General features: G+C 34.6%; 1 protein-coding gene across 7 annotated transcripts in view; it reads right to left on the reverse strand.

The window, feature by feature from the left end:
- Positions 1–39: 39 nt before the first annotated feature.
- The window catches only part of JAK2 (Janus kinase 2), a 117,288-nt gene continuing 103,258 nt past the window's right edge, over positions 40–14,069 (reverse strand). For 6 of the 7 annotated variants that reach the window (XM_061425371.1, XM_061425373.1, XM_061425372.1 and 3 more), the window contains 6 exons: positions 13,851–14,040; positions 13,120–13,244; positions 12,540–12,712; positions 3,141–3,258; positions 1,508–1,621; positions 40–1,258 (listed from right to left, as the gene is read on the reverse strand). In XM_061425371.1, coding sequence (XP_061281355.1) covers positions 1,151–1,258; positions 1,508–1,621; positions 3,141–3,258; positions 12,540–12,712; positions 13,120–13,244; positions 13,851–14,040 — 828 coding nt within the window. In that variant the 3' untranslated portion in view covers positions 40–1,150. The other variant, XM_061425376.1, reaches the window with a different exon arrangement.

Genomic DNA, 14,069 nt, shown 5'->3' on the forward strand with positions numbered 1-14,069 from the left:
AGAATTTTCTACTGGCATTTTTGAATAAAATTAATAATAATTTTAAAAAATCAATTTAATTTCTCCCTTGTATATAAGAATCTAACAACAACAAAAAAGATCTCTTTTATGATCGCAATAGATTTCTGAAATCCCTAAAATATACATTCTTTAGAAAAAAATTCCTAAACCACTGTGCATCTTAGTAGGCTTATATATATGAAAAAAAAAAAATCTCTATTATAGCTTACACTTAAATTTAATGCATGACCATAGGTCCCAGGGATTGAAGAATCTTATTGGTAACCAACAGCTCAAGGGATGACAATATTCCTGGCATTTGTAATCTCAAAATTTTAAAAGAAAACTGTTCACGGTGGTCTTAGAAAAAATCTGGAGATAGTTATATTTAAAAAACATACGTGCCACAAACAGATACAAGGGAGACAAATAAGAAAATATATTGTGTTAATCTTTGTAAACTTGTTCCATTTCAAAATGTATTCTAGAGGGTCAGGAAAATTCCCTATACAAATAAAACTAAACATTTGTTCCCTTTGCTTTGAAAAATATTTACAGTACACAGAACAACAAGCTAAAGTATACACCTGCTTATATTGCTGGCCAGTGACATAAATGCGCGAGGACAAAAAGGTGCATATTCAATTATCTGAGCATCTTAATTTGTCTATAGAGTGAAGTTATCATAGAACTATGGAAAAATTATAAAACATTATTTATGAACGCCAGCCCCTGTGTAAAACATCACACAAGATGCCAAGGTGTCACACATTCACTATGGTAAAAACTGTACATACGTATTCTGTATATATTTAAAACTTACAATTTTTTAATCACTTATAATTCTTAGTTGAAAAATGTCTAATTTTCTTTTTTTGCCAAAGAAAAGTGATGTTAACTGACTGATCAAGTTCCCCAAGTAGTTTACAAAACTCTTTGCTAAGGACTTTTCATCAATGTCTTTGGCTGGTATCCTCATGAAGAAAAACTCACTAAACTTCGAAAGTTTTAAGCAGGTATTTCCACACTTTTGCTGGCAAATATTGTGATATACATAATAATGATATACGTAACAAAAGTCCACAGCAATGTGAAATACAAAACTTTGTTCTGTAAGTCTATCCTGGTCTCAGAGTGAAGTTCATTTCTTTCATCCAGTCATGTTGTCCCTTATTTGATCAACTCGAACTGCTAGGTCTCTGAAAGAGGGGCGCTGGTTTACATTATTGTTCCAGCATTCTGTCATAATCACATATATCTGTAAAAGGGAAAATAAACCAAAATTACAATGAACACAAAGCGCCATTTTTTAATTGGTGAAGACATGAATTCGGAACTCCCACTTAATTTTTTCATAGAGGCGTATGTCATGGCTATACCTACATCCACAGTCATGTTTATGCTATTTATCTAAAAGTCCAGTGAACTGCATAAACTGACCTGAAATCCTTGGGTAAAAAGAGAAAGAAAATGCATGATTACTGTGGATAAAAAAAATTTTTGTTACCTCATCTGGGCATCCATCTGGTCTTGGTAATCTTCCATTATTCTTCAGGAGTTCTATCAAATGGAACACAATCATCTGTCCTTGTTTGTCATTGCCAATCATACGCATAAATTCCTGAAACACAAACCTACTTTTTAATCACATATTTTTGGTACATTTAATTTGAAGCAGAATTCTCAATTTCTTCCAGTAAATGGGAAAAATCCCATGTATGTATGTTTCCTTACCTTGAAACTTTTAAAAACTTTTAAAGACTATTTTAACTTCAAAAACTTCCTTTTCAGTCATACTTCATAAAAGATTGTTAAATGTGGAACCTCTACAATGCCATTTCTGTAACTATAACACCCTCAAAACAAATCCCCTGAGAAGAATTCAAAACCAGTGAACTAAAAACACACTTTGTTTTAACACATCATATCACATTTCAGTTGAAATAAAAAGCTGAATGTAGAAGAGGACATAAAAAAATGCAGAATGAATATTAAAGCATAAATGGAATGGAGAGATGTTCATATGTTTAAATTTCATAAGATTAAAGTCTGAACCATAAGGTAGAGGAATATTTACAATGAACACATTTATTTAAATACAGAAGACTCTTGTATACTGGCAAGAAAAGTTACCAATATAAAAATGGGCAAAGTACATGAGGATACAATGCACACATGCACTTTCCCCAAATGCCCAATAAATATGTACTCAAGCACACTAAAGGCAGAAATGCAAATTAAAATCAAATCGCTACAACTTCTCTCCCATCAATTTGGCGTGGGAATGTAACAGTCGTCACGGACAAATGATAAAATACATACCCCTATGCACAGCTACTGAGAGTCTAATTGAGATACAGATTTCCTGGAGAGCATTTTGAAATCATCAAAATCTATTATATGTAAGAGCTCATAATATTTCACATATAATTACATTTTCACTCTAAGATGACAACCAGAGATAAACATAAATATTTATATATAAGGATAGCCACTATGTTCAATGAGTGTTACTTAAAAGGCTGAAAAACAGAAAATGATTGTCCAGAAACTATATCTTTATGTTGAAACATCACCAAGAAATTAGAAGTCATATTTGTAGTAAGTATTTACTAACATAGGAAAATGTCCATGTTATAATCTAATGAAAAAGCAGGAAAGCAAACTGTACAGTATGACTCATTTTATAAATAAAACTTTTTAATAAAATTTAATTTTTACATATAAAATTAAAAGAATCCTGAAAGAAAACATACTACAGTATTAAAGTGGTTACCTCTGAGTAGCTGAATTAGAGATTACTTTCATTTTCTTTTCTATACTGTCCTATATTAAAATTATACAATGAATAGAAAAAATATTATTTTAAAAGGTTTAACATTTGCAATAATTCCTGGGAAGAATGAGTTTATTGGATTTACTAAAAATAATATAAAGAGAATATATTAAACAGTACTACAATCCCCACCTTTCAAAACCTCAAGTTAATTTAATGAGTTAGTTTGGGGGTTATTTTGTTGCTTGTTGTCTTATAAATAACCAATAGGAACTCTAAAATAACCCTAAGTTTACTATTATTCTTTTGAAACGCTTTTCTCATGTTAAAAAAAAAAATGAAAGTAAACAAAAAGCATACTGACCGCTGGTGGGCTTTTACTCTTGTCAATATATGTGAAAAGTTCATACAGAACCACTCCAAAGCTCCAAACATCTGAAGCCACAGAAAACTTGCTCTCTGTCAGTGATTCTGGTGCATACCTGTAATATATTTAAAAGAGTTACTTGATGTGCCAACTCTTGATTTTACCTGCAGATCACTGGATTTAAAAACAAAATAAAAAACAAGGTGTACAGAAAAGGGTTAACACATCAGGCCTGAGTTTGCAATCATCAAAAAGGTCTGTTGGTTGAATGCTGACACTTGACTGGCACCTGGGATGTTATATTCAGGAGGGTTTCCACAATTCCCTAAATGACAGAAGTGGCTTACTGCACCTAAACCATTTCCGTAGACAATATGAGTCTAGAGTTTTGGTATATGCCAGACAGAAAATATCTACATGGATCAGTTCCAATAAAAACTGTGGGCACTGAGTCTCTATTAAGTTTCCTTAGTAGATGACATTTCACACGTGTAGTCAGAATTTATTGCTGGGGGAATTAAGTGTGTCCCATGTGACTTTACTGGGAGAGGACACTTGAAAACATGTGCTTGGTTTCTTCCAGGCATTGCCACAGAGTCTTTTCCTTTTGCTGATTTTTCTTTCTATCCTTTCTCTGTAAGAGTCATAGTCATGCTTATGACTGTATGCTGAGTCCTATGAGTCCTTCCAGTGAATGATCAAACCTGAGGCTGGTCTTGGGAACCACAACACACAAAGATAACTAAAAGCAAAAAAAAAAAAAAAGAAATTAATTTTGTCTCCTTAACACCAAGGTTAACTGCACAGTACTTTCAAAGAAATGGAAAAAAAAAAAAAAAAGCTGATCTTTCCAAGTTAAGCTTAAAATGAATCCAGGTAAGTATTCTAGAGGGGCTTCCCTGGTGGCTCAGATGGTAAAGGATCTGCCTGCAATGCAGGAGACAAGGGTCTGATCCCTGAGTTGGGAAGATCCCCTGGAGGAGGACATGGCAATCCACTCCAGTATTTTCGCTCAGAGAATCCATGGACAGAGGAGCCTGGCAAGCTGCAGTCCATAAGGTCAAACAGAGTCAGACACAACTGAAGTGACTTGGCATGCATGCAAGTATCCTAAAGAAAAAAGTGCCTTTTAAGCTGGAGAAGACTTGAAGCTATTAACATATAAAACAAATAACTGTTAATCTGAAAGGGGGTGATTAAAAGAGGGAACATAGAAAATAGAAAGTCACAGGGGAAAATGGTGTCATCCTTTCCCTCAAGTATTAACACTACCCAAGGGAGAATTTTGGCCAATGGATTATGCATATCATGGTCCACAATGTTTATATTCATTATAGAGAATAACGAAAGATCTGTTTTAAACTTAGATTTAAAATATGAATTATATGAACTGAATCTCTCCTTCAAAATCTCCTTCTCTCCTTCAGCCTATGGTTCCTCACTTCTAGAAATCCTTCTCTAACTACTTAAGGTCTTATGACCTCATGCTACTGAATTTCTATTGTACTTTCAGTCTATACTACACAATTTACCATTATTTTAATATTTATTTTAAAAATTTACATATTTAGTTATGTTAATCCCACAAATGGAATATAACCTCCTTGAAGAGGAGTGCTACTTCCTCAACCTTTGCAAAATATTCTCTTACTTTGGCTTTCATGAAAGCACTCTGTAATTTCTCCCTTCATTTTCACATTATATATGTAAGGATAAATACAAAGGAAAAAAGAAGCCCATGTAGAAAAGGAGAGAAAGGACTCTCTTCTCATTTACTTTAGAAAATGTAGAATTGTGAATTCTCTATTTGAAATATATGTAAAAATCTTGTTAAAAGCTTTTGTTTAAAAGCCTCTTGCCAGGTTTACATATAGCAATGTCTTTCTCAAGAACCTGGAAACCACCTCTTCAGAATGCAGTTATCAAGGAAGATCATGCCCCTACATCCCAGTTTAAGTGGGAGGGCAGGAGCCTAACTTGGGCTGGTGCCTCCTGCAAGTTGCAAAACTATCTCCTATCATAAAAATATGAGAAGTTTATTTTTCCTTTGGATAAAGCCAATTAGCTAACACAAATGGGCACTCCTATTACTAAGTGAATTTAGGATGAACTTATGTGTGACAGATGATGCTGTCGAGTCCTCTTACTTGAGGACTAGTTACTGTTTATCCTGAGAACATATATGGAACGAGTTGAACTGGCTTGGCCATATCCAAGAGTGAGATTTCTTTCTGTTTTTTGGCAACCTCTTAGCAGACTGCTTATGGTGCATATTACTTTCTGGATTAATGTTTATTCAGTAACCAAAGTGTTTTCTTTCTGTTCTGTTTTGGGGGAGAGGCTTTCTGGGTTGCGAGGAGATTCGTTTTTAATGGCATTTCCCCAGCACGTTCCCTCCTTTTCTCAATTCTCTAAAGTTGGGTTTCCCCCAAGTTCCATAATCAGAGCTTTTCCTCTCGTTCAAAAAAATTCCCTTAGATAGTATCATCCACTTACACACTAAGGTCTCCCAAATTTACAGCCACTTTATCTTTGACATTTCTTTTATGTTTCAGACTTACTTAAAATTTACACATTAAAGTTCCATAGGCAAAAAGAAATCCAGCCCACCTGTACAAGATTATTTTGCTTTCTCTGTGCAATCAATGAATGACATCAAATCTATCTAACTCCCTAAACTCAAAATCTTAAGAATTATATTTGACTCATCTCTCACTCCAAAGTCTACTGAGTCACTAAGTTTCTTTAGTATGTCTTAGTTATGTCTCCAATCAGCCTCCCAATCCAATACTGCCATTACAGTCTTCGTTAGATCTTTATCTCATGACTAGTACAGAGATCTTCAAACCAGGTGAGGAGTAAGCAGAAAAATATACAAATATTTCCAAGGGGCTCTATAGCAAGAGCAGTATAAGGATTTGTCATTAATTCAAAACCCTGCTTTAATAATTAAAAAAAAAAATCTCAGCAGAAGCCTTTTCCCTTAGTTCTTCTTAATACAAACCTACAGGGCAAGCTGTAAGCTAAACAACACTTGTGAACAATAAAAGCAATATAGATGACAATGATTCTTTTAAATGAAATTACATATTTTAAAAAATATGGTGGCTAAATGTGATGGATAAAAATTATTATTTCTTTCAAACTTTAGTGTTTACTTTTCAATAAGTTAGTTAAAATATATTGTCAACTCCTTCTGAAATATGTAAAAATTAGTTGACCTCATTTACTTACATAAAACACTTAATATTTTTACTTGCTACTACGAAAATAAAACAATATACTATCTGATTAGTTTCTAGCAGTATATAGCTTTCTTTTTCATTAAACACATAAAATCTTGATCATGATCAATGATAAGGTTTCTGATTTTTATACAAGCTTCTTATTAGTGAGTCCCCAAAGTCAAACATCAGGCTTCCCAGGTGGCAATCCTGGTAAAGAATCCACCTATCAATGCAGGAGATGCAAGAGACATGGGCTGGATCACTGGGTGGGGAAGATATGCTGGAGAAGGAAATGGAAACTCATTCCAGTATTCTTGCCTGGAAAATCCCTGGTGAATTACAGTCTATAGGTTGCAAAGAGTTGACGCGACTGAGCAGCACAAAGTCAAACATCAGAGTTCAATTTCCCTAAAACATTTATTTACTGAAGGAGTAATAGGCCTTTTACCATATGCCTTACTTCATAAAACATAATCTTAACAATATTTTATTCTGTATTATGTATTAGGAAATTAAGTAATGAGAAGCAATTTATCTTAATTATTTAATAAGGAAATTAATTATACTAAATATATATCATCTTAAGCTTATCCTGCCCTGGAGGAGGGCACGGCAATCCACTCCACTATCCTCACCTGGAGAATCCCACAGACAGAGGAGCCTGCAGTCCTCCTCTGAACAGGAAGGCTACAGTCCATGAGGTCGCAAAGAGTCAGACACAACTGAAGCGACTTAGCATGCATGCATGCACATAAGCTTATCCTGATTTCCTTTGTGATTAATCTTTCCAGATATTCAGGAAGAAATACAGGGCCCAAAGCTTTAGGGGCCTTCTTTATTATAAGAATATAAAGTTAGGTATAAAAGTGAATATTTAAAATTAGAAAAGAAAGAATCTCAAAAAGAAGGAACTCTGACAGATATGCCTTGTTAGCTTCATTGTAAACTTGTCTCTCTGCACATGTGTTCTATAGTTTATAATGATTTTTTTAAAAACAGTATTTCATAACATTAATTACTTGAACTGAAAAATGAACTAAGGTTTTTTCTGTTGGAAAATAAGTGTATTTGTTTATGAGGCCTGGTATTGCTAAGCAGATTGAATGAAGGACATTCCTCATTAAGTGACTCAATCTTTGAGATAGCGCAAGGGATTGCCATATTTAAATCATGTATTTAAAAATTATAAAACATTATTTAAAATACTGTATCAAAATTAATATTCTGTTTCTTAACTTTTTATAAATGTATAAACAAGATGCCTCTACATGAGAGTAATACCATGATTTGAATTTGAAAAAAAAATTTTGGCATACTTCCTGGAAACTGAGAAAATGAAAGACCCTAATGATTGGGTAGTAAATCCACTTTTGAAAATCAAGTGGGTTTAATTCTTTGTTTTCTATGAAATTGAAAACAGGATGGATCTAATGAAATTGCCAGCTAACAAATTCTATCAGTAGATCACTGCATATTGTTTTGCTTATCACAAGTCATAAACGTGAATGACATAACAAAACTCCATTTCCATCTCATTTATACAAAAAAGTTTTCTCTGTGCTTACAAAAACAAAAATAGACTTGGAATTTATGTTGAATCTGGTCCCCTTATAACAGTAAATAATATTTATCTAAGGCTATATGGACTAGTTGGAGGGGGAAAAAAAAAACTCCATATCTCATTAAGAAATGATTGCAATAAACATTTTTAAAGAACTAGTCAAATAACTAATCCAAATTAATAATTCATTTATATTGCATTGGAAATTGCACCCTGACAGTAACTTCAGTGATAGTTCAATCCAGAAGGAAAAAAATGAATAGTTTTGTGGTCACAGGAAATTTTAAAATTAATTCAATTTATATATGTATTTTGGTTACAGAGGAGATTATCAAGATATATTCCAAGTGCAAAATAAAATACATTATGCAGAATTCTGAGAAGGGAGGTGTAAACATAATTTTAAAGAGAAAAAGGAATAACATAAAGTTTCTATCAAAAAGACAGTCTCTTTCTATACCTTTTTAAGTGGGTGACAATCTTTATCAAGTTGCTGTGGCATTTGGATTTCACTGTATATCTCTAAAGGATTGATACACCTTATATTAATGTCATTATTTATAATACTTTACAAAATATTTACAACCATATAAAATTTTAAAATGTTTCATAAAGAATATAGCTTTTGATAATTCTTTCAATGGGTATATATGCACAAAGGGTTTCAAAATCAATGACCTAGATACCTGAAAAAGTTGTCTAAGTAGTCCTCTCTGCTGTTAGCCTCTCCTTAACACAATGCACTCTCTATACCTCCAGTTCTGGTATGAAGTCCCCTATACACTAAAAATTTACTGACGTGCCCCCAAAGCTTTTGTTTATGTGGGTTGAATCTACTAATATTTACCATATTAGATTTCAAAACCAAGGAGACATAAAAGTATCATTAAAAATAACAATAAACCCAGTAATACTAGCATAAATAATATTTTTATAAAAAATAACTGTTTTCCAAAACAACAAATTTTGTATTTAGAGTTGTATGTTTTACATTTTTGCAAGTTTCTTTAATGTTGGTTTAATACACCTTTTTTGCACCTGATTTTTAAAAAAATTTTTATATGATTTTTAAAGGTTATACACCATTTACAGTTAGTACAAAATATTAGCTATATTCCCCATGTATATCCCTGTAGCCTATCTCACGTCCAGTAGTTTGTACCTCCCATTCGGCCACCCCCATAATGCCCCTCCCTACTTGTAACCACTAGTTTACTCTCTGTATCTGTGAGTCTGCTTTTTTGTTATATTCACTAGTTTGTTGTATTTTTGATCCCAAATATAAGTGATATCATACAGTATTTATCTTTCTCTGTCTGACCCTCTAAATTCATCCATGTTGTTGCAAATGACAAAATTTCATTATTTTTTAAGGCTAAGTAGTATGCCCTTGTATGTGTATGTACATACAATTGCATCATGTGTGTATGTATCTATGTATACATAAAAGAGATTCATTTCAGAAGTAAAGACACACACAGACTAGATGGAAGGGAAAATATATTTATAAATACACATTTATACATATATAGGAGCACCAAAATATATAAAGCAAATATTATCAGACCTAAAGGGAGAAATTAAAAACAATACAATAACAACAGTAGGGGACTTTAACACCCCACTTACAGCAGTGGATAGATCATTTACAGAAAAATCAATAAGGAAACAGCTGGCCTTAAAGGACATATTAGGTGAGATGGAGTTCAAAGCTATGTACAGAATACTCATTCTTCTAAGGTGCACATGGAATATTCCAAGACAGATCACATATTAAGTCATGAGTTGTCTCAATAATTCAAGAAGACTGAAATCATATCAACCATCTTTTCCAAGTATAATGGTATGAAATTAGAGATCGCGATAAGAAAATTGGAAAACCACAAAAATATGAAGATTAAACAACATGCTGGGGCTTCCCTGGTGGTCCAGTGGTTAAGAATCCACCTTGCTTACTGGTTCAATTCCTCATCTGGGAAGATTGCACATGCCACGAGACAACTAAGCCCATGTGCCACAACTACTGAGTCCATGCTCTACAGCCTACAAGCTGCAGCCACTGAGCCCCTGTACAACTACTGAAGCCTGCACACCCTAGAGCCCATGCTATCCAACAAGAGAAGCCACTGCAACAGAAGCCAGGGCACTGCAATTAGAAAACAGCCCCTGCTAGCCACAACTAGAGAAAGCTGGAGCACAGCAACAAAGATCCAGTGCAGCCAAAAGTAATAAACATAAACTTTTAAAAATAAACATGCTACTAAACAACTAGTAGGTCAATGGAGAAATCAAAAGAGAAAAATAACATCCAAAGACAAATGAAAACAGAAATAAAGCACACCAAAATCTACTGAATGCACCAAAAGTAGTTCTAGGAAGGAAGCTCATAACAATACAGACCTACCTCAAGAAACAAGAAAAATCTAACAATCTGAATTTACACCTAAAGTAACCAGAAAAAGAAGATCAAAGTCCAAAGTTATTAGAAGGAGGGAAAGAACAAAGACGAGGGCAGAAATAAAGACTGAAAATGGCAGAAAGTGAAGAGGAACTGAAGAGCCTCCTGATGAAGGTGAAAGAGGAGAGTAAAAAGCTGGCTTAAAACTCAACATTCAAAAAACTAAGATCATGGCATCTGGTCCCATCACTTCATGGCAAATAGATAGTGGAACAATGGAAACAGTGACAGATTTTATTTTCTTAGGCTCCAAAATCACTGGATGGTGACTGCAGCCATGGTATTAAAAGATGCTTGCTCTTTGGAAGAAAAGCTATGACCAACCTAGATAACTATTAAAGTGCTGCACTCAGTATGTCAGCAACTTTGAAAAACTCAGCAGTGGCCACGGGACAGGAAAAAGTTGATCTTCATCCCAATTTCCGAGAAGCAGAGTACTAAAGAATGCTAAAACTACCAGACAATTGAACTCATTTCCCATGCTAGTAAGGTTATGCTCAAAATCCCCTAACCTAGGCTTCAGCACTACATGAACCGAGAACTTCCAGATGTTCAAGCAAGAACAACTTGGAGATCAAGTTGCCAACATTCAATGGATCAAGGCAATTCCAGAAAAATATCTACCTGTTTCACTGACTATGCTAAAGTCTGTGACAGTGTGGATCACAAAAATCTAGAAAATTCTTAAAGAGATGGTAATACCAGACCATCTTACCATCCTGAGAAACATGTATGCTGGCCAACAAGCAACAGCTAGAACCTTATATGGAATAACTAACTGGTTCAAAATTGAGAGAGGAGTATGAAAAGGCTGTTTATTGTCACCCTGTTTATTTAACTTATACACAGAGCACATTATGCGAAATGCTGGGCTGGATGAGTTACAAGCTGTAATCAAGACTGCCGGGAGAAATATCAACAAATTCAGATATGCAGATGATACCACTTTAGTGGCAGAAAGCAAAGAGGAACTAAAGAACCTCTAAAGAGGAGAATGAAAAAGCTGGCTTAAAACTCAATATTACAAAACCAAGATCACAGCATCTGATCCCATCACTTCATGGCAAATAGAGCAGGGGAAAAGGTGGAAGCAGTGACAGATTTCCTCTTCTTGGGCTCTAAAATCACTGCAGATGGTGACTGCAGCCATGAAATTAGAAGATGCTTGCTTCTTCGAAGAAAGCTATAACAAACCTAGACAGTATATTAAAAAGGAAGGACATCAGTTTGCTGACTAAGGTCCGTATAGTCAAGGCTATGGTCTTTCCAGTAGTCATGTATGGATGTGAGAACTGGACCATAAGGAAGGTAGAGCACCAAAGAACTGATGCTTTTAAACTGTGGTGCTGGAGAAGACTCTTGAGAGTCCCGTGGACAGCAAGGAGAACAAACCAGTCAATCTTAAAGCAAAAATCAATCAACTTTGAATACTCACTGGAAGGACTGAGGCTGAAGCTGAAGCTCTAGTATTTTGGTCACCTGATGCGAACAGCTGACTCATTGGAAAAGTCCCTGAAGCTAGGAAAGATTGAGGGCAGAAGGAGAAGAGGGCATCAGAGGATGAGATAGCTGGATGGCATCACTGATACAATCGACATGAACTTGGGGAAACTCCGGGACAGATGGTGAAGGACAGGGAGGCCTGGTGTGCTACAGTCCACGGGGTCGCAAAGAGTCAGACACAACATGGCTACTGAACAACAACAGCACTCAGAGCAATCTACAGATCTAATGCAATTCTTATCAAAACTCCACAGAACTAGAAAAAATTCTAAAGTTTGTATGAAACTACAAAAGATCCTTTGAGAAAGGGAACAACCTTGATAAAGAAGAACAAAGCTGGAGGTAGCATGGAGAAAGGACAGTTCTTCAATAAATGGTGTTGAGAAAATTGCACAGATACATGCAAAAGAATGAAATTAGACCATTATCTTACACCACATATAAAAATTAACATCAAAACAGATTAAAAACTTGAGTGTTTGACCCAAAACCATAAAATTCCCAGTGGAAAACATAGGGAGTGGAAAACATCAATCAACTTCATTGATTATTATTATAAATATATAAATGATAAACTACTAAAAATAAAAATAAAGCTTGAAGTTTGTGCTCTAAAACTTTATTTTATGGTACTAAAACATACTCACCAGAATATGGGACTTTCACCAGGCTCTTTCACTTTGTAGTACTCTTTGTCTTGTGGCAAGACTTTGGTTAATCCAAAATCTCCTATTTTAACTCTGTTTTCATTCTCCACTAATATATTCCTTGTTGCCAGATCCCTGTGGATATATCTTTTTGTACCAAGATATTCCATCCCCTATGGATAAAATAACATTTTTCTTTCAGCCAGCTTAATAAACATAAACAATTTAGTCTTCTGGTTACCTACTCCCTTAATTATCTAAGGAAAATTCTAGAGAGTATAGAAAAAAAAATATTATTTCTTAATAATTACTTCAACGTATTCTCTTTATTTGGGCTTCCCTGTGGCTAAGATGGTAAAGAATCCACCTGTGATACAGGAGACCTAGGTACAATCCTTGGGTCAGGAAGATCTCCTGGAGAAGGGAATGGCTACCCACTCCAATAATCTTGCCTAGAGAAACCCATGAACAAAGGAGTCTGGCGGGCTATAGTTCATGGGGTCCCAAAAGAGTCAGACATGACTGAGCAACTAAACACAAACTCTTTTCATTTACAACAAATAGCCATGATATTAGGTACCTTGCATATCTGAGATGTGTATTGCAGAAGTTTTTTATGATCTATCCGTTCTTTATGTTTTTGGAGATAGTCTCGTAAACTTCCATATGGTAAATACTCCATAATTAATCTTAGATTATGCCGGCCTATTAACACACAAATGAGAACATAATGTTTTATTCTGTCATGTTTTATTGATGAACTAATATAACATAACTGTGTATGAATGACCTAAAGAGATATAAAATCTGAGTCTAAGATGACAAAACCTGATTATAAATTAAAGGTCATGTGGTATTTAGGAACACTAACTTTCTGAAACAAAATGGTCTGAACATAAAGTTTTAGAAATACTTATGTTTTAATCTCCTGTAACCATTTATGCAAATCAAAATAAGCTGATGAGAAAACTTACTTTCTCTTCATCTATACTGAATAAAAAGGATCTAATTAAAAAATAATATTTTCATAGAAAATATGAACAATTTCTTTCTTTAGAAATGATATTCCCTTGGTACGCTAAAGCAAAAATGGTAACCACCATCCTCACTGAAAAGAATGATCAGCCAAGTAATCAAGGATTTCCTGTAGTTACAGCCCAACACCAAACACAATCTCCAGTCATACAGAATGTTTCCTTCTCTGGACACTGGAATACTTTAAGTCCAGATCTTGGGACATCACGTGTTTCTATTACCCAGTATGCCAAAGACATATCCTAAGTTCAAAAAAAGTATCAATGGGCAACATACCAGCACTGTAGCAGACTCCTTTGTACTTTACAATGTTGTCATGCTGCAAGGATTTAAGGATTTCAATTTCTCTTTCGAAGTCTCTGAGGTGCTCTTCAGTACTGTGCTGGAGCTTTTTCACAGCCACCACCTCCCCAGTATTGTCTTGTAGAGGGTCATACCGACACATCTCCACACTCCCAAAATTACCCTTAAACAGCACATATCACATTAAGATAG

This window comes from Bos javanicus, chromosome 8 (assembly GCF_032452875.1).
Source record: "Bos javanicus breed banteng chromosome 8, ARS-OSU_banteng_1.0, whole genome shotgun sequence".
NCBI classification, from domain to species: domain Eukaryota; kingdom Metazoa; phylum Chordata; class Mammalia; order Artiodactyla; family Bovidae; genus Bos; species Bos javanicus.